This window comes from Lates calcarifer, unplaced genomic scaffold (genome assembly GCF_001640805.2).
Source record: "Lates calcarifer isolate ASB-BC8 unplaced genomic scaffold, TLL_Latcal_v3 scaffold_20_43, whole genome shotgun sequence".
Classification (NCBI taxonomy): Eukaryota; Metazoa; Chordata; class Actinopteri; family Centropomidae; genus Lates; species Lates calcarifer.
In genome coordinates this window covers 294,950-318,833 of record NW_026118149.1, presented here as the reverse complement: position 1 = coordinate 318,833, position 23,884 = coordinate 294,950, and the positions used below count along the sequence as shown (strand labels likewise).

The 23,884-nt window shown below is 45.6% G+C and overlaps 2 protein-coding genes across 3 annotated transcripts; both read left to right on the top strand.

Moving 5' to 3' along the window:
* The first annotated feature begins 292 nt into the window (after positions 1–292).
* On the top strand, positions 293–14,009 carry qsox2 (quiescin Q6 sulfhydryl oxidase 2). Of its 2 annotated transcripts, XR_007812706.1 has the most exons (12): positions 293–905; positions 2,533–2,633; positions 2,743–2,791; positions 4,137–4,242; positions 4,329–4,419; positions 4,491–4,636; positions 4,729–5,011; positions 5,321–5,443; positions 5,516–5,666; positions 5,755–5,943; positions 6,789–7,741; positions 13,465–14,009. XR_007812706.1 is itself a non-coding variant. In XM_018693307.2 (11 exons), exons 1-11 carry the CDS (start codon positions 671–673, stop codon positions 7,319–7,321), a joined length of 2,007 nt encoding a protein of 668 aa, XP_018548823.1. In that variant the 5' UTR covers positions 293–670; the 3' UTR covers positions 7,322–11,160. The 2 variants fall into 2 exon arrangements, 1 of the variants encoding a protein (XP_018548823.1); XM_018693307.2 differs by lacking the exon at positions 13,465–14,009 and having other exon boundaries at positions 6,789–11,160.
* Positions 12,236–23,802, top strand: LOC108894669 (nucleus accumbens-associated protein 2). Its single transcript, XM_018693312.2, has 8 exons — positions 12,236–12,340; positions 16,396–17,174; positions 17,854–18,065; positions 18,903–19,162; positions 20,574–20,750; positions 20,941–21,046; positions 22,119–22,216; positions 22,843–23,802. Exons 2-8 carry the CDS (start codon positions 16,728–16,730, stop codon positions 23,475–23,477), a joined length of 1,935 nt encoding a protein of 644 aa, XP_018548828.1. The 5' UTR covers positions 12,236–12,340; positions 16,396–16,727; the 3' UTR covers positions 23,478–23,802.
* Positions 23,803–23,884: the final 82 nt, after the last annotated feature.

Sequence of the window (23,884 nt, the reverse complement as noted above, 5' to 3'; positions counted from 1 at the left end):
CTGTAAGTAAATCTAGAAATAGTTGCCTGTTAATTTTCTTTTCATTGACTTATCTAGTAATTGATTAATCATTGGATCACATCACTCTTTACATAAGGGACAGTAAAGACAATATTTAAACCAAGCCGACAGAGAAATGAGAAAAAGAAACAAAATAAATTACAATATATTTTATTCTAAATATTAAAACAAGAGCAAATGTTTGTACTTTATGAACAGTCAAATGATAAACACAATCTCTGCCTCTGAGATTTTCGAGTAAAACGTGAACGCAGCACGACGGTCACGTCAGTCACGCGTCAGCCTCAACTTCGGAAAGATCGTCTATTCAAACATCTCACTCCGCTGTTAAAACAAATGACCGGATTAGAGCGTCGCCATAACAACACGATCCAATCAGAACCCGATCGGATTAATTGATTATCCTGATCAGTGTTTCAATATTTGTCACAGATAAAGCGAATGTATAAACTCTGGGTTCACTCCGTTGTTTCCCGGAAGTTGATGAGAGTGAGACCTCTGTCCTTCCTGTGATCTCCGCTGTAAACACACGTATCCGTCAGCGGGGCTCTGCTCTCATGTCTCCCCGGCTCCCTGTGCTCGTCCTCGGCACAGACCCTCCTGTTCTCTGACCCTCTGTTCTCCGCGTGTCTCTCCCCGGACGGTAGACATGCTCCGGCTCTGGTTCGAAGCGGCGGCGGTCCTCTGGCTCGTGCATGGGTGTGCAGGAGCCGCGGCCCGGCTGTACACGGAGGAGGACCCGCTGGTGATCCTGAGCAGCAGCAGCCTCCGGTCTACCGTCAGTAACTCGTCCTCGGCCTGGCTGGTCCAGTTCTTCTCCTCCTGGTGCGGACACTGTATCCAGTACTCCAGCACGTGGAAGACCCTGGCCCAGGACGTCAAAGGTATTTCACCAAACACACCAGGTCTGGTTCTCTGTCCGCCCCTGTTCGTGCAGTTCCGCCTTTTCATCAGAGAAACCAGACCCCATTCAAAATTCCGCTTTTTAATTCATATCGGGTGAATGTTAAGGTTTACACTATCGTTCTGTGCCTTGTCTGGTTCTTCAGTATCCCCCGTTCAGTTCGGCATTAATATAATCCAAAAATAAGCGCTTTATTACAGTAAAATCTCAACTAATCTCACACGATTATTGAACGGTATGACTTGTGTGAAGCTGGTGAAAAGTAGCTGATTTTTTAATGAAGTTCTGGCCGGTGGAATAATCGTAGAAGAATGGTTAAATCTGATGAATAGTATTTTACTTTACTGTGCCGGAGGGTTTTTTTAATCAGTAGAACACATCAACTGTTACTGAACTAACAGACGGATTATTTGACGAGAGAGAGAGAGAGAGAGAGAGAGAGAGAGAGAGAGAGAGAGAGAGAGAGAGAGAGAGAGAGAGCGAGAGAGCGAGAGAGCGCTCATGTTTCCAGACAGCAGACAGGTGAGTCTGGTACAGTCTCCTGTTGCTCGGAAACGAGACTGAACCAGTACCAGGAAGTCATACCCGAGTCACCTGAGACACAGAACAACAGGTGTACTGGGGACGTTTTAAAAAGCTGCTTGTTTAGTTAGCTTAGTTAGCACAATAACAGCTCAGTCAGTTTTCTCCCAGGTGCATGTTCACGTGTTTATCCAGCCGTTACAGCTGTAGTTACCTGTTCATTCATTAAAGATCGAACCTGTGCTTTTCTTCCTGTGACTCTCTGAGTTTCAGCTTTAAACTTCTCATGTTTCAGTAAAACCATGATCAATATAAACTGATCAGCTTTAACAGCAGGAGTTTTTCTTGTAATGGAGTATTTTGAAATAGTTGTACAGGTACTTTTAAAGGAAAGTAAAGGATCTGAGTATTTCCTCCACAGTTGCTGGAGACTGGCTGATATTCAGCTGATGTCATGTTGTGTTTAGTTTTGTTTTTTTTCATCTGTTTTAGAGCAGTTCACTATATTTTCTCAGCAGCGGCTTGTTTCTTCAATAAAATCAAAACTTGGACGGTTTTAGTTCCTGAAGCGACAGATTTAAACCCTGAGAAAGAAACAGCTGCAGCTAATCTCTGGAGGTCGACAACACAAACTGATCTGATCAAGTTTCTATTTATGTTTCCAAAGTACACAACCACCAGAATACACACAGACACAGTAACACACACAGATAAAACCAAAGCAGAGAGTTCTGAGTGTTTTTGAACGCACCAACAGGAAGAGTTTTTAAAATCGGTCAAAAATATAATGGAGTTTGGTTTGACTGAGTTTAGAGCCAGACACATTCAGATCAACCATCTGCCTCCATCGTCTGTGGAGAACAACAGAGACCAGCTGCTGCAGCACACACACACACACACACACACACACACACACACACACACACACACTCACACCCCCTTTTTATGTGGACCTGCTGTCACAGTCTGAGACACAAAGACCCTGACGACCTCTGACCCCTGACTGACAAACAGCTGGGACACAAAACACACACACACGCTTGCTACTGCAGTTTTCTAAAGGTTTAAGTCCCCCCCCCCCCCAGACTGGCAGCAGGTGATCAGTGTCGGGGTGTTGGACTGCGCTCAGGAGGAAAACTTTGACGTCTGTAAAGAGTACGGCATCAAGTTCTACCCAACGTTCAAGGTAAGACAGTACTGAGTACTACTGAGTACTGATACTGTGGTACTGTGTGTAGTGTGTGACACCCTGTGTTGTTGTTGTTGTGTAGTAACACGTTGCTGTTGTGGTTCAGTATTTCAGGGCTCACAGTTCACAGACAGACAGAGGGACGACCTACAGAGGTGAGACTCACTTCCTGTCTCAGTCTGAGCTCATTGCACCTCACAGCTCAAACACAATGCATGATGGGATATATAGCTCCCATGCATCCATTACCCTCCTCTGGTTTAACTCAGGTTCTCAGGTAAAGTCGGGGTTGACAAACCCTGACTGCCTCGATCTGTGTTAAACGCTACGACGGTTAGACAGAGTTAGTGCGTGTTGATTAAAGGGGCGTGCACCGTATCTCTCAGATGAAGAGCGCACGTTAATTCTGTGGGTTTAGAGGAATTTAAAGAGACTCTAACGACACAATGTCAAACCAACAAAGACAGAGAGACTGGTCACATGTTCTCTGGGTTCTTCATCTGTAATATGAGATGGAAGGACACAGAACATATGTGATCATTTCTCAGATACTTGGATTACAGTCAACATGTGGGTCACATGTCTGAGAATGAGCTGTTCCTGTTAATGATGTTCTGCCTGGAACACTCAGGCTGTATATGTATGAATGTAATGCTGTTATGTTCAGTATGAACTTCATGTTAACAGTATTTCAGCCTCAGTGGAAACTGAACCTGGATCAAACAGAAACCTTCTATAAAGTGGTTCACATTCATATTTCCATCATTAATGCTGCTTGGTCTGTAGTCTACAATTACAACAGCCTGTCACATTATATTGTCTTTCAGGACAATAACCCCCCCCCCTCCCATTTAAAGGATTATTGAAATCGATAATATTCAACACTAATGATGCTAAACTCTGCTGCTTGACTGTGGGGGGACTGACAGTCTTTAGACACTGACCCCCGTCCTGCAGAGTCCGCCTCTCTCTGCTGATTGGTTGTTCCACCTGTGGAGCGGAGCTTAGGTAGAAGTAACACCTGTAACACCGAGTTAACCACGAACATAAACTGCTCGGAGCAGTTTAGAGACACAGCGTAAATTACCATGGCAACAGACCTCAGGTAAAACCTGTCCACCTTTCATAGTACAGGTTAATCAGGAAGTTACACCTGACGTCACCAAGGTACTCCTGAAGTTACTGATAAAACAGTTACCTCGCTTCATAGAACAGGCCTCTGTTCACATGATGTGATAACATGGAGACCTCCACCAACCAACAGGAAGTCAAACTACACAACATGACAGGAACTACTTCCTGCTTCTGTTTGTTTCTAAGCAGAAGAAGAAAAAGAACAGATCACCTCCTCCTCCTCCTCCTCCTCCTCTCTGTATGTCCAACATGAAATACTTTTACTGTGATGGTTCAGAGTACTCATGAACCTTGAGTATAGTATCAGTACCTCTGACTCACCTCAGGTCATGATTGATTGATTGATTGATTGATTGATCGATCCAGGTGCAGACAGACAGGTCCAGTCAGTGAGACAGCTGATGGTGAATATCCTGCAGAACCACACTAGAATGGACTGGCCTGATCACTGTCCTCCACTGGAACCACTCAGGTACCAGAACCAGAACCACACAGGACCAGAACCAGAACCATAAGTTCAGTCATCTTTCTGAATCATCTGATTCTCTCTTTCTGTAGCTCTGTGGAGCTGCTGCCTCTCTTAGGTCAAAGGTCAGACCACTACACCGCCATCATCGTAGAGGATCCAGACTCGTATGTCGGACGAGAGGTGAGACTCTGAACTTTAACCTGCATCACTCTGATTGTTGATGTGACGAATGAACCCTATGTGTGTCTCAGGTGATCCTGGACCTGCTGCAGTTCTCAGGTGTGGAGGTGAAGAGAGCGCTGAGCTCAGAGCTCCCCCTGCTGGACGCTCTGAAGATCACAACCCTGCCCTCCATCTACCTGCTGCACCCCAACGGCACACACACCCTGCTGCACGTGTGAGTGAACACACACACACAGAATCTTTAGCATATTAGCATCATTCACAGATGCATTTACTCTCCTCCTCCTCCTCCTCCTTGTCTTTCAGTCAGAAGCGCCTGCGTTTCTTCTTCTCCTCCTTATTGAGGACGTTACCCGGCGTCCAGCGCAGGTTGAAGTCTGACAGCAGCAGTTCCACTGTTGGTCAGATGGGGACGCTATTGGGCAAACAGAGCACAGAGCCCTGGAGAGACTTTGACCAGTCAAAGGTGTACACAGCTGATCTGGAGTCAGCCCTCCACTACCTGCTGAGGGTGGAGTTAGCTACCCATAATACCCTGGAGGGGGAGGAGCTAAAGATCTTCAAGGACTTTGTCACTTTGGTTGCAAAGGTAACAACAGACTGGCAGGGAGTTCACTGTGACGCTAATGTAGCTAATGTAGCTAACATGGCTAATGTAGCTCATATATTCAGATTCAGATTCCTTTATTTGTCATTTTTATGTTGGTCTATAAAAATGAAATAACATTTCACATATAAAAATGTTGTTTCTAACATTGCTAACATAGCTAATGTGGGTAACGTGGCTGATGTAGCTAATATTGCTAATGCAGCTAATATAATTAATGCCGCTAATGCTAACACCTTAGAGGCCCTGCCTGCACCACCTCAGAGAACCTGTGTCTCTCTACCTGTGCAGTTGTATCCAGGTGGGGGTTCAGTAGTGAAGCTGATGGAGACTCTCTCTGATTGGCTGCTCAGTCTCCCACTGCAGCGAATCCCCTACCAGGCCGTGCTGGACCTGGTGGACAACAAAATGAGGGTGAGACTCACAAACTGAACACACACACACATACAGAGAGTGGTGGCGGCTCACTTCCTGTTACCTGTCCAGATCTCAGGTGTGTTCCTGGGGGCGGAGCTTCGATGGGTTGGTTGTCAGGGCAGCAGGGCAGGGCTTCGAGGTTACCCCTGTTCTCTCTGGACTCTGTTTCATGTTCTGACCGTCCAACATGATGCCACACCCACTGCGCTGGACAACACAGGTAACACACACCTGACAGCACACGCACTACACCTGCTGTCCAACAACTCACACACCCAAGGTCCCCCTGTGTGTGTTTACCTGTGCAGGTCTGGAGGGCGAGGCGGCCCCAGTGCTGCAGGTGATGCGTCGGTACATCAGGACATTCTTCGGCTGCGAGCAGTGCGGTCAACACTTTGAACAGGCAGCAGCTGTCAGCATGGACCGAGTCCAGGACCGAGAGCAACAGATACTGTGGCTGTGGAACCAACACAACATGGTCAACTACAGACTGGCCGGTACAGACGCACACACAGAGATATATATTTATATTTACTGTACACACACTCACACTCAGGTTTCTCAGGACCTTGGTTGGGTTGACAGATGAGGAACTCTGACGTCAGGACCGATGAAAATCCTGTTTCCTGGTCCAACTTCTCTGAGTCTCTCCTGTTTCCAGACGCTGCAGAGCAGAGAGAGTCCGTGATGTCTGAACAGATCTGAGTCCAAAACTGTTCAGTCATTCTGCTGCTTCACACGACGAAGAGGAGAGGAAATGACTGCAGCTGATAAGTTACAGGTTTTAAACCAATGAACAAAAAGTTTGACATCAGTGGGTGCTAACATTAGCCAGCTAACCTAGCTAACGTTAGCACCCTCTGGTAAAAGCAGGTCCCCCTGATATAAGCTGTTAGTTTTACAGGATGTTTCTTGTTATGAGCCCAAGGCTGGCTAGCTATGGTTGTCTTTTTTCACCTTAGCTGGGTGAAGCTAGCTAACACCAGCTTTGTTCTCCTCAGCTGAGCAGCACAGAAAATGACTGACAACTAGGTTAGCTGGCTAACGTTAGCACCCTCTGATGTCAAACTTTGTTTTTTTTTGGTTTAAAACCTGTCACCTACAGTTCTACCTGCAGTACAATGACACTGAATAGTTTTTAACTGTATTTTCATCGGTCTTGACGTCAGACTTAACGAGTGGACGCTAACAGCATCACTAAGCCTTAACATCCCCCTGAGCATCATGGGAACTGTAGTTACAGAAGATATGATAGATATCAGGAGTTATTAATCCATATTAATCTGGTGCGCTGTCACTATATTCTGCCTCCCCCCTCCCTCCCCGCTCCTCCCCCCTCCAGGCTCTCTCAGTGACGACCCCCTCTTCCCTAAAGCTCCGTGGCCCAGCCCCTCTCTCTGCGCCTCCTGCCACGAGGAGAAAAACGGCGTCCACGTCTGGAACCAGGACAACGTCCTCAGTTTCCTCCAACATCACTACAGCGCCTCAAACCTGTCCCCCAAATACTCCCTGACCCCCCCACGACTCCCCGCTCCTCCTCCAAACCCTGATCCTCATCCTGTGCAGACCAGCCGGCCTCAGGAGGAGGAGCATCGAGGAGGAGGAGGAGAGAGGAAGGAGGAGCAGCAGCCGGAGCCTCGACCTGGACACCAGGCTCAGTGGGGGGAGGACAGGAGTGAGGTGGTGAGGCACAGGGAGGGAGGAGGAGGAGGAGGAGGAGGAGTGTGGATCCTGGGTCTGGGTTTTAACAGCGTGGACATGAGTCTGTGTGTGGTCCTGTACGTCTGCTCCTGCCTCTTCCTCATGTTCCTCTTCTTCTTCTTCAAAGTCAGATCCAGGAGGTGGAAACTGCGACATTCCCGCCTCCATGTCTAACCCCGACCAGACCGGATCAGACCGGATTACAGAGAAACCAGGCTGATCTAATCCAGGATCAGTTCAGGGCTGGGTATGGAAGTTAAAAAGTGCCAACATGAGAGTTTCTCTCCTCAGAGTTAATGTAGGAATATTCCAGTTAAATCTCAACAGATGGTGATTTAGTTTTACAGGTGAGCTCATGTCATTGTCCAATAAGAAACCAGGTCATCAGTCGACCCTGTCAGCACTTGCTACGTCACCGAGACTCTGAAACCAAGTATTTCACAGAGCAGATTAATCCAGAGCTGCAGGACTGATCCTGAAACCAGGGAGTCAGTTAGCATGTTAGCATGTTAGCACTTCCTGTTGTCAGTGTGTTTCTGGTTAAATGTCTGAAATAAGGTCTGTGGTTTTAACACAAGCTCAAGACATTTTCAGGTTTGATTCTCCGACATAAAATGGGTCAGTAAATCCCCCACTCCTGATGTTTGAAGCTTTTACGTGTCTTAAAAAAGGCGGTTGCTAACGAGTGTCTAAATGAGACTACAGAGGTTGTCGGGGACGTTAACATGAAAACCCATCTACTCACCAGTCCACCTTTACAGCCTCGTTGTGTTTCTACTCACGCTCTTTCAAACTCTCACTAACTTTCTAAGAAGAAAGGCTTTTGTAGAAGAGCTCAGAGCTAAATGAAATGACCAGTTGGAAGCTTAGTGGTGGAGACGTTGACGTCATGTGACCGTGGTGTAGTTGGTTTATAGCCTAACATTAGCTTCTTACTTCAAACATCAGAACAGTGGTGTTCATCTGTGAAGATGATCTGATCAACTAAACCTGAAGGATCAGAAACTTTAGCTGCTCACTGTTTATTTTCTGGAATAATCCAAAACACTATGAAAAAATCCCATTGGCTTTTTGTGGAGGGAACCAGGTTGATGCTAACTTCAGGGCTGGACTACAGAAACACATCATCACTGTGGGACTCACTCTGACCTTCGTTCTAGGACAAATTGCGACCTTTCTGAAAGATAGTGCGATTTGATTTGTGATATATATCTGTATACGGAGGAGAGGACTAACGCCAGCCTCGCCGTGTTTAAAAACACTGATAATTAGTTTTGACTTTCAGTCGTCTGTGGTCTCCGTCTGTGATGTTACAGAGACTTACAGACGCCTGTAGCAGCTTTTCTGTCTCTTAACGTAGCGAGTTGTTGACCTGTCTCTGCTGAGGTGGCAGCCATTTTGTATTTTGGGTTGGTGGGCGGCACAGTCGCGTTGACTCAGGCCTCTTCTGATTGGTCAGTGTGACTGTCTGTCACACAGGAACAATGATGAGCCCTAATGAAGCTCTGGTTCAGAGTCAGGACCTGGAAACAGAATCACAGACTCTGAGCTTTGATCATCACATTAGGTCAGATCAATAAATCCTTCAGACCCATTTCAGCTCGTTCTTCACGGCTCCAACCAAACCATCCAGATTTCATTTTAATTGTGTTTTAGTTCAGGTTCAGTTTCTCTATGTGGGTTTAAATCCCGCAGCAGCCTCTCATTTAGAACCATACCCAGACCTGAACCAGACCAGGACCGGACTGGACTGGACTGGTTTTTGGATTGTAGTGGTTCAGATGTGGAACCTGGCCTGGACTTGTTGTATTTAAAGACTCCGTTTTGAACCTGGTCTGGACTCTCAGGACTGGATTTATTTATCCTGAGACCAGGTGTGTTTTTAGACCTGTATGTCAGACCTGGACTGGACTGGACCAGACCCTCAGGACTGGGTTTTGTGAGGAACATGATGACAGACCAGTGGCAGACTGGGATTGAACTGGATCAGACTGGTTGTTCTGGTGGAGTATCAGAGTTCACTTTGTGCCAAATGTTTAACCTGCGGACAGACGACTCACCTGTTCACCTGCTCACCTGTCCTTTCAGGCTCCGCCTCCGTCTACACAAACACTGTGTGTGTGTGTGTGTGTGTGTGTGTGTCTGTCTGTCTGTCTGTGTCTTGACTGTGAAACAGTCAAACAGAAACCGTTCTGATGAATGAATCTCTGCAGACAGAGGCATTGATTGATTGATTGATTGATTGATTGATTGATTGACTGGACGTATTATTGATCAGCTGATCATTGGTGTGGGTCCTGTAGGTCTGTTTTGGTGGATCTGGCAACACCTTGTGGCGGCTGCTGTCTCTTCATCTTAAACTCTAATTAAAGAACATGGAGGAAAAAAATTCTGAAGGTTGAAAAAAGTACTTTTACGAGATCCTGAGATTTCAGTTTTTTTTTTCTTCATGGCTCAGAAGAAAAATCAGCAGCTGATAAATGTATATTTTTCTAGAGACAGAAACAGAAGCAAACATGGCAGTGGTTTGTTGACATATTTAAAGTTCAGTTCTAAAAAAGTGTGGTAACAATATATTTTTTAACATAAACATTTTTGGTAATTAATTAATTAACTTTGACCAGACATGTACAGAGTGAAAATAAACCGATGACAAAAGATTTACCAGTGAATATATCAAACATCATCAATAACAACAAACAACACAAATACAATTAAATTGTGTCAAATTAAGTTCAGATTAAAAACATGTCGACAGTTTGTTGTTGACGAGTCGTCTTTGTTAACATTAGATGAAGCTTTGACAGATAAAATAATAAGTTACTTGTTTTATATTATTTATCATTTCTGTCCTGACTCTTCTTATATTGCAGATCAACACAAAAAATAGATATATCAGGGTTTTCAGCATTAAAACATTTTCAGTCAACGACTTTCTCTCTGTTTCACATCGCTGTCACTTTCTCTAACATTCTAACTCTGATCTTAAACCAGATGAAGGATTTTAGTTGTCAGGTGTCTGGATCTTCAGTGATCAGAGAAACAAGCTAAGCTAACAGTGGCTGATTTTAATCAGCTGATCTGTTTGTTCTGGAGAGGAGGAGACGTCTGTGGAGAATTCAGCTCCTGAACCATCAACACTGAAGGAACCTGAACGTACAAATGAACTGAGCTAATGTTAGCAGCTGCTCAGCACACCGGAACAACACTGATGTTAATTCTGAATTAGACACAAATCGCCAAAATTCACTGATTCAAAAAGTTTCACAGTTTGAATAAATAAAAAAATGTTTTCGATGGAAGATAATTTTATGCAGAAATTAAACAATTTTTAAAAAACAGTTATTTGATTTCACCACTGAGAATCATCAGGGTTTTCAGTGAAATCATAAATGTAATTTTTTCTAAATGTATTTCTGTCCAAATAAAATTCAGATTAGTTTTTTTTTTAATTGACAAAGAAAAAGGAAAGTGAAATTTAAGAAAAACGTGAAAAATTCTCCAATCGTACATAATGAAAGTTGAGATAGAAAATGACTGAAACTGTTTTCTGTGAAACATTTTCATGTTTCCTTTTTTAAATTTATTTTCTATTTTAATGTGACTTATTTTCTTTTTAAATTTATTTCTTTTCCTCAATTTATTTAATTTTCTCTTTCAACATAATTTATTTTTCTTTTTAATCATTTGTCTATTTTAACTTTTGATGTAGTATTTCATCAGTATTTCTGACTGAATTGATCTTCCATACTTGGTCTTGAACAGTTTGTGTCAGGTGAGTGTCGTCTGTTTGCTGCAGGTAAACTTGATCCTCTGTGTTTTATGTATTTATTCTGAGTTATTTCTCTGGTTCAGATGTTTCTGATGTGAAGTTTCTGGGTGGTGAATCAGGAGCAGCAGAAACCTGCCGGAGGTCGAACACACTCTGCTCCTCCTGATTCGTTTACTTTGTGTTGTTGTTGATTATGTTAATTAGATGTAAATAATCCGTCTGAATAAATCTTGTTGCTGCAGCTCTCCCTGACTGTCATTCTTACTGCAGCTCCAACACGAGTGACGCTGCCTCAAGCCTCTGAGCCTCTGAGCAAGGCAGCATTCGGAAGCCGGCCCCTCACTCAGATAATAAATAAATAAAGACCTTGTCTGTGACTCAGTTTCCCAGCATGCTTCACTGCTGTCTGCCTGCAGCAGCTGTAACATCCATCAGAACATCAGCACCATGACGACACAGCGAGTGATGGAGATAAAAACCATCAGAGACGAAGAGAAGATCAGGACGTCCTAACCTCAGATACTGTACACAGCCTCAGCACGCTGCTCCTCCTCCTCCTGCTCCCCCTGCTCCTGCTCTCTCTCTACCTGTCTCTCTCTCTCTACCTGTCTCTCTACCTGTCTCTCTCTCTCTCTGTCTCTCTCTCTCTCTACCTGTCTCTCTCTCTCTCTGTCTCTCTCTCATGTTTGAAACTAAACTGAACTATATGTGATGATTGAAGCTGAGGCTGCAAAAAGCTGCTGTGTGTCTGTGTGAGTTTCTCTCTGTGTGAGTTTCTCTGTGTGTGTGTGTGTGTGTGTGTGTGTGTGTGTGTGTGTGTGTCAGCCTGGCACACAGTCGCAGTATGCACGCTATGTACTCAGCATGCCAACTCAGCCTCAGCACTGCAATGCAGCGCTGTGCATTTGGCCAAGTCATGCCACACACACACACACACACACGCGCACACACACACACACACACACACACACACACACACACACACACACACATATATATCATTGTGTCTACACGCGTGTTGTTAACATGTCTTCGTGTTCAACCTTGCAGTGTGTTCTTTCTTCCCTATAGCAGATGAGCTGTGTAATGCATGCCCACCCGCCCCTCTCTCCTCACTCTCTGCCTGTGTCTCTCGCCCCCTCTCTCTCCCTCTCTCGTCCTCTGCAGGGCACTTAGCCGCATTAGCTCCCTCACTGTCCTCAGATGACTCCTCCTCTTCCTCCCTCCTCCTCCTCCTCCTCGGCTGTCTGCTGTGTCTCTACCCCCCCACCCCCCCTCCCCTTCCCCCTCCCCCCTCACACCCCCCCCCTCCTGTGACACACCAGACGATGCGTTGACTGAGCGGAGGAGAAGAAGAAGAAAACCTCTCCCAGCCAGCCGTCCTGCCTGCTGCATGGAGGAGGAAGAGGAGCAGAGAGGAGGTGAGGAGCTGTCTGTCTGTCTGTCTGTTCACCTGTCTGTCTGACATCCTCCTCTAACTGCATCTATACTGTCTGTCTCTCTGTCTGTCTCTCATCCTGAAACTGTTTGATTTGTTTCTGTCTCTTTTTAACCCGTCTGTCTGTTTACCTACCTGTCTCTCTCTCTCTCGGTCTGTCTGTCTGTCTGTCTGTCTGTTTACACTGTCTGTCTCCCTGTAGCCTGTCTGTCTGTCTGCCTGTCTGTCTGTCTCTCTGCTGCGGCTGCACTGTAAACAAAAACAACTGATCTGAACTCTGAAACAGACTGAACTCACAGTACTGGACTCTGCTGGACTGGATGGTAGTGGACTATATTTGTCTCTGTGAGACTGGAGTAGCCTCTATTGGTCTCTGCTGTACTGCAATAGACTGGACTGGACTCTGTTTGTCTCTACTGTTCCATACTGGGATCTATCACACTTTACTGCATTGTCCTCAACTGAACCACACTCCTGCTAAATGGACTGTGCTGGACTGTACTGTACCATACTTCCCTAGACTCTACTGGACTCTTTTGGACTTTATTGGACTGGACTATGCTTGATGGTATTAACTCTTTACTGGACTCTATTGGTATTTACAGGATACAAGTGGATTCTGAACTGTACTGGATTGTAGTGTACCTCGGGGTGGGTGGGTGGGGGTGTCAGGGTCTAGGGGTCTGTCAGCTTCCTGTTTGATGTGGTTCTGGTTCAGGATGTGAAATCAGTGATGACCTCTGACCTTTTCTTGTAACTCAGAGCTTCTGCAGCATAGAGGAGTCAACAAGTTCAGTTCCTGACAAATCAACACAACATCAGAATTTCATCAGAGCAGCACAAGACAAACTTTTAATGACCCAGCTGTTCAGTGATCGGTCAAACGTTTTCAAAAACCTGCGTAAAACAAGTGAACAACAGCTCGTAACAAAAGACGTAACAATGGACCGACAATATAGAGCTGCAGGACTGATTCTGTAACCAGGAAGTAAGTTAGCATGTTAGCATGTTAGCACTTCCTGTTCCCTCGTCCCAGAGTCAGTGTGTTTCTGGTTAAATGTCTGAAATAAGGTCTGTGGTTTTAACACAAGCTCAAGACATTTTCAGGTTTTATTCTCCGACATAAAATGGGTCAGTAAATCCCCCACTCCTGATGTTTGAAGCTTTTACGTGTCTTAAAAAAGGCGGTTGCTAACGAGTGTCTAAATGAGACTACAGAGGTTGTCGGGGACGTTAACATGAAAACCCATCTACTCACCAGTCCACCTTTACAGCCTCGTTGTGTTTCTACTCACGCTCTTTCAAACTCTCACTAACTTTCTAAGAAGAAAGGCTTTTGTAGAAGAGCTCAGAGCTAAATGAAATGACCAGTTGGAAGCTTAGTGGTGGAGACGTTGACGTCATGTGACCGTGGTGTAGTTGGTTTATAGCCTAACATTAGCTTCTTACTTCAAACATCAGAACAGTGGTGTTCATCTGTGAAGATGATCTGATCAACTAAACCTGAAGGATCAGAAACTTTAGCTGCTCACTGTTTATTTTCTGGAATAATCCAAAACACTATGAAAAAAATCCCATTGGCTTTTTGTGGAGGAACCAGGCTGATGCTAACTTCAGGGCTGGACTACAGAAACACATCATCACTGTGGGACTCTATGAAGTCCAGGCTTTAATGAGTAAACATAAGACGAGGGAAATGCAACAGTATTTGATACTGCCACACCAACCACAGGTCGGTGTGACTTCAATTTTCATGTTGGTGGAATGAATCAAAACTGAAAAAAACCTTTAAGGCGTCAGTGTGTGAGCAGTAGTTACTTACTGACATTTAATATCCTGACAGACTGAACGGTCGTGACAGTCACATGCTTATGTTACGAGCTGGTGCTACGTTGCAGCAGGTCTCAGGTCTGTGTTTCAGTATGTCCAAAGCGAACTCAGTATCAGCTCTGATCAGGTGATATGTTACAATCACCGCGGTGGGAGGGAGAATGAGAGCAGCAAACTAATTCATTTTAGTTTTAAAATGCATCAGTTGAGTCTTCGAGCCTTTTGGAAACACTGTTGGACCTGTTTTAGTTTGAAAACTCCAGGATGTGTTTTAGTCTGGACGGACTGAAACGATGATGCAGACGCCCACATGCACCCACATGACTGGTTCCTGATTGGTTCTCATCAGTCAGGACGTATCCTGATCCCTGATTGGCCATGCTCTGATCACGTGACCCATTTCAGCCTCGACCACCAGCGGTGAATGAACTAAAGGAGTTTCTGACCTTGGTGTCTTTATCAGCAGCTGCAACAGTTAAATTTCGTTCATGGTATTTTCTGCAGAGCAGGCAATCTACTTCCTGTTTACACCGACAGGCTCATGCCCTGTATATGTGGTCATGTGATCTGTGTTTTCAGGCGTGTTAGATCACCTGACTACCTCCAGAAGTGAAGCCCCATCACACTGATCACATTTAAACCTTGTGTTAACATGTTTTTCCTTCTGGATAAAGTGTCTGGATACAGATTGTGTTTTAATACCAGACCTTTAACAACACGTTACCTCCACATCTCTGACTTCATACTTTCACTTTCATTTCCACGTGTTGATCATCACTTTTCATTTCATGTAATTATTTCTTTTTTCCAGTGTGAAACAACATAAAACACACTTTACTTTACTTGCCTTCTTCTCTCATTCATCTCTTCTTACATTTCAGTGATTCAGTCTGTGCTCGTTTTCTCAAACTGAATAACAGCTGAACATTTAAAATGACTGAGATACTGAAACATTCGTCTTCCTGTCCTGAACATGCACAGTTTTATTACTTCTTCACGTGACCTTCATACATCCAGCAAACTACTGTTGTCTGCTGTTCAAACAACTGCTTCACCATGTTTAAATTTCACCATGTAGCGTCACTTTGATTTTCAGCATTATTCTGTGTCATTACTAACAACATATATTTCAGGAGGTTTTATCCTGATGCTATAAATCTGACAAACCTGGATCAGGGGTTTACAGACTACAGCATCCTGACCTGCAGATACTCTCTTACCTGTTTGGTAACCATGGTAACCAGGGTTAGGATCTGATCCAGGTGAATGCGACCAACTTTAGGAGAAGCCTTGATCTGTCTTAACTTTCACTTTTCTTCCACTGAGCCTGAACCTGTTCAAGATGGATTATCAACTGCTGTTGCTAACAACAGCTAGTCTGAGATACGACTGAATCAGTTCACCCTCATGGTTTAATGTTCCAGGTTTAAAATGTGAACGTCTTTTTAACAACGATCTGAAGAGTTTGTGTTAAACTAATGTTAACAGCTCAGCTGTTCTTCAGGAGCAGATCTGTTTTCAAGTTGTCTATAAAGACTGTGAGAGCGTCCATGTTTTTCTGACTTCTCAATTGGAACACCATCACTCCCAGCTCTGACCTCTGACCTCTGTTGTAAATGGAGCACAGCATTATTCACTGAGAGTCTGATGTCAGACTCTAACCACATGTTGCCGTTTGATGACCAAACACTCGTCAGTAGATCCAGGTGACCTGTGATCCTGCAGTTAACCCAGCAGCTACGAGCAGCTTTGAAGAGGCTGTCCCAGGTCATGTGGGGCTCTCCTGCTCTCCTGTGTCGGCCATCTTAACCCGTTCTCATGAACAACATCAAATGTGAATATTTGGCAAAACAAGGGTCCCTTACTGCTTTGTTTTTCTCCAGAGCTTTCCACCATGTTACACCATCAGCAGGTTTATTTTTCCTCAAAAATCTTCTTCATTTTCTTAATTTTATAATTTTTTAAACACATGATATTTTATCGTGTTTTAATTTTCTCATGTGTCATAATGAAATACTGAAATGACGGATGTGTGGTGGAGAAGAGGCAGAAACACAGAGGTGTCAGAGTCTCAGATGTGATCAGTGTTTTCTCAGTTTGTTCTGCAGGTAAATGAGAAGGTGTGAAACTGATGCTTTAAACCTCTCCTCCCCCCTCCTCCCTCCCACCTCTCTCTCTCCTACCCCCTCCTCCCTCTTCATGTTCTAGCTGTTTCCCTGCACTGAGCTGACCTCCATCCTGATGATCTACAGTCTCCTCCTCCTCCCAACCTCAATTTGACTCAACACCTCAGACCTCAACAACCTCCTTCCCTCTGCCTCACCCAAGCCTTGACCTTTGACCTAACTGTTTCCTCCACGACAACATTATGTATCTCAGATGTTTTGGAGGACAAATCTGCAGCATCCCTGACACCTAAACACCCTCCTCCTCCATCAGTCTAACTCTGGCTGGTCAGGACTGTCCTCCCTTAGCCACCATCTAGTCCGAACCTTCATTCACTTCCTGTCCCATCCTCGTCTGGACCTCCAGCCTCCACCATGTCGGAGGGGCTGCTGCAGGTGGAGATCCCGGACTTCGGCAGCAGTGTGCTTGGCAGCCTGAACGAGCAGCGGCTGCTGGGTCACTACTGTGACGTCTCCATCCTGGTGCAGGGTCAGGCCTTCAAGGCGCACCGGGCCGTCCTCGCCGCCTCCTCCCTGTACTTCAGAGACCTGTTCAGCTCTGCGGCTGACTCCTCTTCATCATCCTCTTCCTCCTCCTCCTCCCAGGCGGTGTTCGAGCTGCCGTCCTCTGTTACGCCGACGTGTTTCCAGCAGATTCTGTCGTTCTGCTACACAGGACGCCTCAGCATGGCTGCCAGCGAGCAGCTGGTGCTCATGTACACCGCCGGGTACCTGCAGATCCAGAACATCGTGGAGCGAGGCATGGAGCTGATGATGATGAAGGCCTCTTCCTCCTCCTCGCCTCTCTGCTGCGACTCACAGGTTGGTTTGACCATGCCCACAGACTGTATAGACTGGGTTGTCCTAGGTAGACCATTAAAACAGCATTTTAAAACGAAAACAATCTCTGTCCACATGAGCGAGTGAATTAGTCCAGGTACACCAAAACCAGCCCACCAAACTGTGACTGTTTTGGTTGCCATGTTAGACACAACTGTGAAGCAATTACCATGTGCAACTAAATAATGTTGTATTAACATTACAGCGTAAAAATAACGCTGTACAATCTGTGTCGGTTGGTGCAGCATTTACCTCCCAAACTCCTGCTGACAATGCAAATGTGCTAGCAGTAGATCACTGGGTTTAAGTGACTCAAACAGTGTTTTTGTTACAAACCTGGCTGATATTTCATGTTTCTTGCGCTACCAAAAGTTTGCATTTTTGAACGTCAGTGGTCTAAGGTCCAAACGTTAATGTGAAGGGTCTAAAATGTATAAAGGGAGTTAGTCAAAGCTGAACTCCCTTTATAAAGACTATACTATATTTATGTTTGCAGAGAGAAGGTTGGAGTTTTTCACTTTAATACAGTTGGACTTTGATCAGATCAGCATCTAGTGGACATTAGAGGAACTGCAGCTCAATGCATTTTTAATCTGAAGCTGCTGGTTAGCTGAAACCTTCTCTGGACACGCTCCAACCTTTCAAACATATCTTATTACAGACAACCTCAGCAGACGAGCTCGGGGGCTTCGACACCCCACTGGTCCAGCAGCAGCACAGCGCCCCCCAGCTGCAGGAGGCCAGTCCAGACCAGCCGGCCCTGAGCCCCGAGGAGCTGCTGCTAGCTGTCAGCAGGATCAAACAGGAGAGAGCCGACACTCCTCCTACTGAGGAGAATGGAGGAGGAGCAGCAGCAGGAGGAGAGGAGGCCAGGTAAGGACAAACAGGAATTAAGTTGGGGGGATCATTTTTGTGTCAGAGTGGCCTGGAGCTGTGGTTCCCAACCTTTTTATTTTGTGAGTCCTTAAACACCCTTGCTGTTTCAGTATGGCTTCTATTTGTGACAATCAAGGATGTTGGTGTGTTACTGCTGTCAACCTGTGGTGTTGTGCAAAACCTTGATCAGGAATGTGTGCTTGTACAAATGTCAGAGATACAAATGAAGCAGGGACTCATTTGTAAAAACATTGTTCATCCTCCTCCACAGTGCTCATGTATCATTTCAATATGACCCAATTCAAAACAGACCTGTGGAAGAACTACCCAAAACTGAAGAACGAGGACCTCATCTGAAAGAAATCTGAGGATTAGATTTGGCAACCCAAACTTATGATCAGAGCCACATCCGTTTGTAGACGATATCAGACGATACTTAATATGAGCTTGTTCGTTTTAAACATACACCAGCCTGTAGGCTCAACTTTTGTCATAATACAACATGGCATCATCTGTGAAGGTGCTGTGGTCGCCAATCAAATACTTGCAAGCACGTATTCCTGGTTGATTGCTTTGTAGCTTGAACAGAGTATTTCTGTTGTCTACCTTTTGATGATTGGAAAAATCAAATAGTTGCTGCTGTGATTCTCCAGAGTTGTAAAATCCTGGGTTACATTTTATATGCCTTAGTGTCTGTGCAGTGTTTTGGGATCTGAAAAACTTCTGTTACTCGGACTAAACTCTCTGGATTGTTTTTCATAGACAGCCTTTACTTCTGGTTTTTAAAAATCACTCTGGACATCATGTGTCTCCTCCTTATTGTTCTGTCCTCAGGGTGGACATTGCCGGGGACCTCCAGACCTCCAGGAGCAGCGCTCTGTGTTATCTGGGTGCAAGTGGAGGTTTGGTTCCAGGGCTGCAGTCCTACCTGCTGGCAGGCGGGGGGCGATCCAGTCCGGGAGGATCCAGTCTCCCCACAGACTCTCCCCCCTCTCATCCCCCCACTGAGGAGGAGCTGGAGGAGGATTACTACGGCAACACTGTCCACCCTGGACTCTACCAACACATCTACGGACATCCCGGAAACCCTTACAGTAAGTGACATCGTGGTGCGAGAGATATTATTATATAATAATATCCTATTATATTATTATGGAGACTCCCTGAGTGGACCTGCCCACTGGGGAGCTCCCCCAAGAACTACAAAAAATAACAAGGGTTATTTTCTGTTTGCATCCGTGTCGGCAACAGAAATGATGGTATAGCAACGTCACTTCTACGTGACATACAACAACCACCTTCTCTGACAACAAAAACAAGATGGAGGATGCCATGGTCAGGGCTTTGTGTTTGCCTTGTGTTGTAGATTTCACGACAATAAGGGAGTTGGAAAGGAGACTTTCAAATTCACATCACTGTTAATCAATTTGTCTGGTCCATTTCTTACGATTTACGACCTGTTGTTTACACAGAACGTTTTACACAGGTGTTTTACTGATCAACGTACATTTACTCACAGTTCCTCTTGTGCTGGGAGATGAATTACTGGAGCAAACACCAGCAGTATATGAGGACTGTCAAAACAACTCCACCCATTTAGCTCCTTTTGGACAAACTGTTCCAGGAACTGAGGAACCTGATGAGCTGTGACCTTGAGCTGTGTTTGCACCATATCTCAAGAACCGCAAGGATTAGACAAATTACACTAATCTTGTATTAAAATAGGACATTCGATAACTTGGGAAATCGACAATATACAGTAACTTTGTGATTAATATAAAAAAAACCATTAAGAAATTAAATTGTGTCCCTCCCTTTTCCTGATATTGATACTGGAATCACAGTGTTTCTGTATTGTGTGAATGAAGTTGAACAGAAGTTGTAGCTGCTACAAGATTAGTGTTGAACGAGTCCAGCACTGTTCCCTGATAGTTCCTGGGCCATCAACTGGGGGCTCAGGAACTATAGTTGAGGAAAAACCTTAGACCCTTTAGGATGCTGGACAAATACAATGCACTGTGAGACAGCACTTAAAGACCCTGACTCATCTCTGAATCCATTTTGTTAGCTGGAAGAAAGCCAAACCTTACAAGTATAACTCTGCAAATTATAACAAACACAACCTACATATTCAGTATAATCTCTGTATAAGTGCAACATCAAATATCACTACATCACCTCAGAGTCTCTGGGAGTCCAGAGAAAGTCTACTTAAGGTTGTTTGTGGACTTGATGACTGGACTTTCCAGGAAGTCTGTGAGTGTCTGCGAGCATGGGGGAGTCTGGACATTCGGATTGTTTCAAAGTGTTCCCTTAAAATTAGTCTTACCTCGTAGTTTTCCCATTCACCTTGATGCAGCATCTAGTGGACAGTAGAGGAACTGCAGCTTAAGACCTGAGTTGTGGCCTCAAAACTGGTTCACTACACTTTAGTCTTGTTTTTATATCTTCTGTCATTCTGTTGACCGCCTCCCCTCTTGTCCCCCTTGTTCCTCATTGGTCCAGTCCAAGAGAAGATGGAGATGCTGCCGCTCCCGTTGGCTAACGAGCGTCGGCCCTGCGTGCTGGTTGGTCGAGATAACATGGCCCTGCCTGCCAGTCTGATCAGTCAGATCGGGTATCGTTGTCACCCGTCGCTCTACACTGAGGGTGACCCGGGGGAGAAGGTGGAGCTGGTGGCAGGTATGATGATCAAATAAAAAGCTGAGAAGGGAAAGATGAGTTCTTGTGTTTCTGTTCTTTAAGTTGCTAATGTGTTGTCATGGTAACAGGTTTGTTATGAAGGTCATTAAACAGAAAACTGTCTGGAAGAGCTGAGACAGAGTCTGAAGAGTTATATAAATGTTATTTATTCTGATGTGTGTGTGCTCAGGTTCAGGTGTGTTCATGACTCGAGGTCAGCTGATGAACTGTCACCTGTGCGCCGGCGTCAAACACAAGGTGCTGCTCAGGAGGCTGCTGGCGACGTTTTTTGACAGGTGAGCTAAAATATTTCAAACTGTTTTCACTTCTGTGAGTTTACAAAAAGAGGTGGCTAGCTTAGCTTAGCATAAAGACTGGAACCATGTCTCTTGTCATTATATGTCCATATTTACCTGATATACGTCCATATTTGTAGACGTGTGAAACCGTTATATGTTCCTTTTTATATACGTCCAAACTGATATACGTCAGTTTCTATCTCTGCATGCAGGGTTTCTCATAAGTGCATACAACATCCAGCTGGGTGACAGAAGTAGTTAGTCTGAGCTGCCGCTAACTAGTTAGCTCAGCTTGTTTTTAGGTTAGCATTCCTTCAGTGTTCATAGTTCAGGAGGTTTTCACTGGGAGTTGAATTATCCAATGATAAAAATAATTTCTCCTGTTTAAGATTCTAGTTAAAATGTTATAAAAAGTGACGGCGACTTGAAACAGTGAGAAAGTAGTCAACTGAAAATGTTGTAATGTCCAGACAACAGCCGGCGTTTACAGAAAACACTCATATATGAGACCAATATCTGATTGGACGATCAGTTTACCCTCTGCCTGCTGGTCAACAGTCACTTCAGCTATCCTGATAATCCATTACTAGTTTGAGATGTTTCATGGTTCCAAGAGAAGGAACTTTTCTTACGTTACAGTAAATTGATTGTATTTAGATATTAAACCGTTCAGACAAAACATTTGAATTCACTTTGGACTTTGGGAAATTGTTTTGTGATGTTTTACGAATTAAAAGATTAATCAAGATGATCAATTAGCTGCAGCTCTGCTTCAATATGTCCAACATGTTTCAAAAAGATCGGAAAAGAAGCGACGTCATAGACTGCGTGTCACGCCCTGATGTTCTGACATCATTAGGCGTCACATGACATCATCAGACGTCACACGACACGAGGCTGTGTTGAACATTCTGGAATGTTCTGACAGTCGGCAGCTTCCTCCAGGATTCAGCTGCTGCTTTACATAACTGCTCTGTCACATTGTCTCAGACAGAGAGAGAGAGAGCGGCAGAGCGAGGTAATCTAAAGCTGCGTATAGGTGCTGATTGGGTTGTTATGGTATCCATAGAAACACTCTGGCCAATAGCTGTGGGACGGGGATCCGCTCCTCCACCAATGATCCAAGCCGAAAGCCCCTGGACAACCGAGTGTTAAACACTGTTAAACGTAAGACACACACACACACACACACACACACACGCACGCACGCATGTCCGTCGCTCTATCGTTGCGAGGATATCCCTGCCTTCACTGACCCTACAACCAGGTCTAGACCAGGTCTTTGAGGGTGTGAGGACCAGACAGAATGTCCTCAGTCCCATGGTGTAACACTGAACCTGGTCCTCACGAGGATAGTTACATACACACACACTCACACACTCTGACTCATGGTTTCTCGTCTTTTTTCTGTATTTTGGAAAAACTGAGACGTTTCTTCCTCCCCCTCATTGTCGTCTCCTCTCTTACATCCTTCCTCCCTCCTTCTTGTTCTGCTCTTTCTCCTCCTTCTCTTGATCTTCTTCCTCCTCCTCCTCACTCTTCCTTTTCCTTTTTGTCCCTCCTCCTCACTTTGTCTTCTTCCTCCTTTTCCTACTCATCTTTTTCCTACTCCATCTCTCTCCTCTCCTCCTCTGTCTCTCCTCCTCTTCTCCTCTCTTTCCTCCTCCTCCTTCTCTCCTCCTCCTCTCTTCCTCCTCTTTCTCTCCTCCTCCTTCTCTCCTCCTCTCTCTCTCCTCTCTTCCTCCTCTTTCTCTCCTCTTCCTCCTCTCCTCCTCCTCCTCTCTCCTCCTCAGTCTACTGTCAGAACTTTGCTCCTAACTTTAAGGAGAGTGAGATGAACGTCATCGCCGCCGACATGTGCACCAACGCTCGCAGAGTCCGGAAACGCTGGCTCCCAAAGATCCAGTCTCTCCTCCCTGACGGCCTCCCCACCTCCGCCTCCTCCCACCCCCGTAAAGCTAAGAGAGGAGGGGGAGGAGGAGGCGGAGGTCAGGGAGGAGAGGCTGTGGTGCCTCCCAGCAGCAGCCCCTTTGAGCTGGACCTGCGGCAGCTCAGCGCCTCCTACCTCGGCCTAGAGGCTCCGCTGTACGCCGAGCGCCGTGAGAGGGAGGTGGCGGGGGAGAGAGAGAGGGAGAAGGAGGCGCCGGCCACCCTCCTGCCTCACCTGCAGTTTGCTGGGTCTCGTGCGGGGGGCGGGGGAGGCGGGCAGGTGGAGGAGGAGCTGATGGCAGGCGAGGCAGATGGGGGAGGGAGGCTACAGACTGAACCACCCTCAGACCTCCCCCTCTCCCTGTCCTCCTCCTCCGCCTCCTCCTCTTCCTCCTCCTCCTCACACCCCTCCCCCCAGCCTGCAGAGCCCGCCCCTCCTCACAGAGGATTGGCCGACACAGAAGAGAGGGGGGCGGAGCCTTTGGAAGACAGCCAATAAGCTTTCTATTGCATCTGCCTACCTGTATGTAAATAACACAATAGCTACCTGTCCCCCACCTGTCTGTCTCTACCTGTCTGTCTGTTCCCCTACCTCACTACCTGTCTACCTCTCTGCCCCCTGTCTGTCTGTCCAACCTACCTCTGTCGACCCCCGTACCTGTCTGTCTGTCTACCTGTCTGTCTGCTCGGCTCTGCTGCATGTTAACAGCCTCCTGCAGTCCAGCACAGGCCCATAGCAACAGGACTGATGATGATGATGATGATGATGATGATGATGATTATATTCACTCTGACGATGACAATAAAGCTTCTTGATAATCAGACCTGTGCTCCTGTGTTTCTGTCACGTGATAAATCTTCATGTTTCCTTTAGCACCACCTTCAGGTTTAAAGAACAGGATGCGG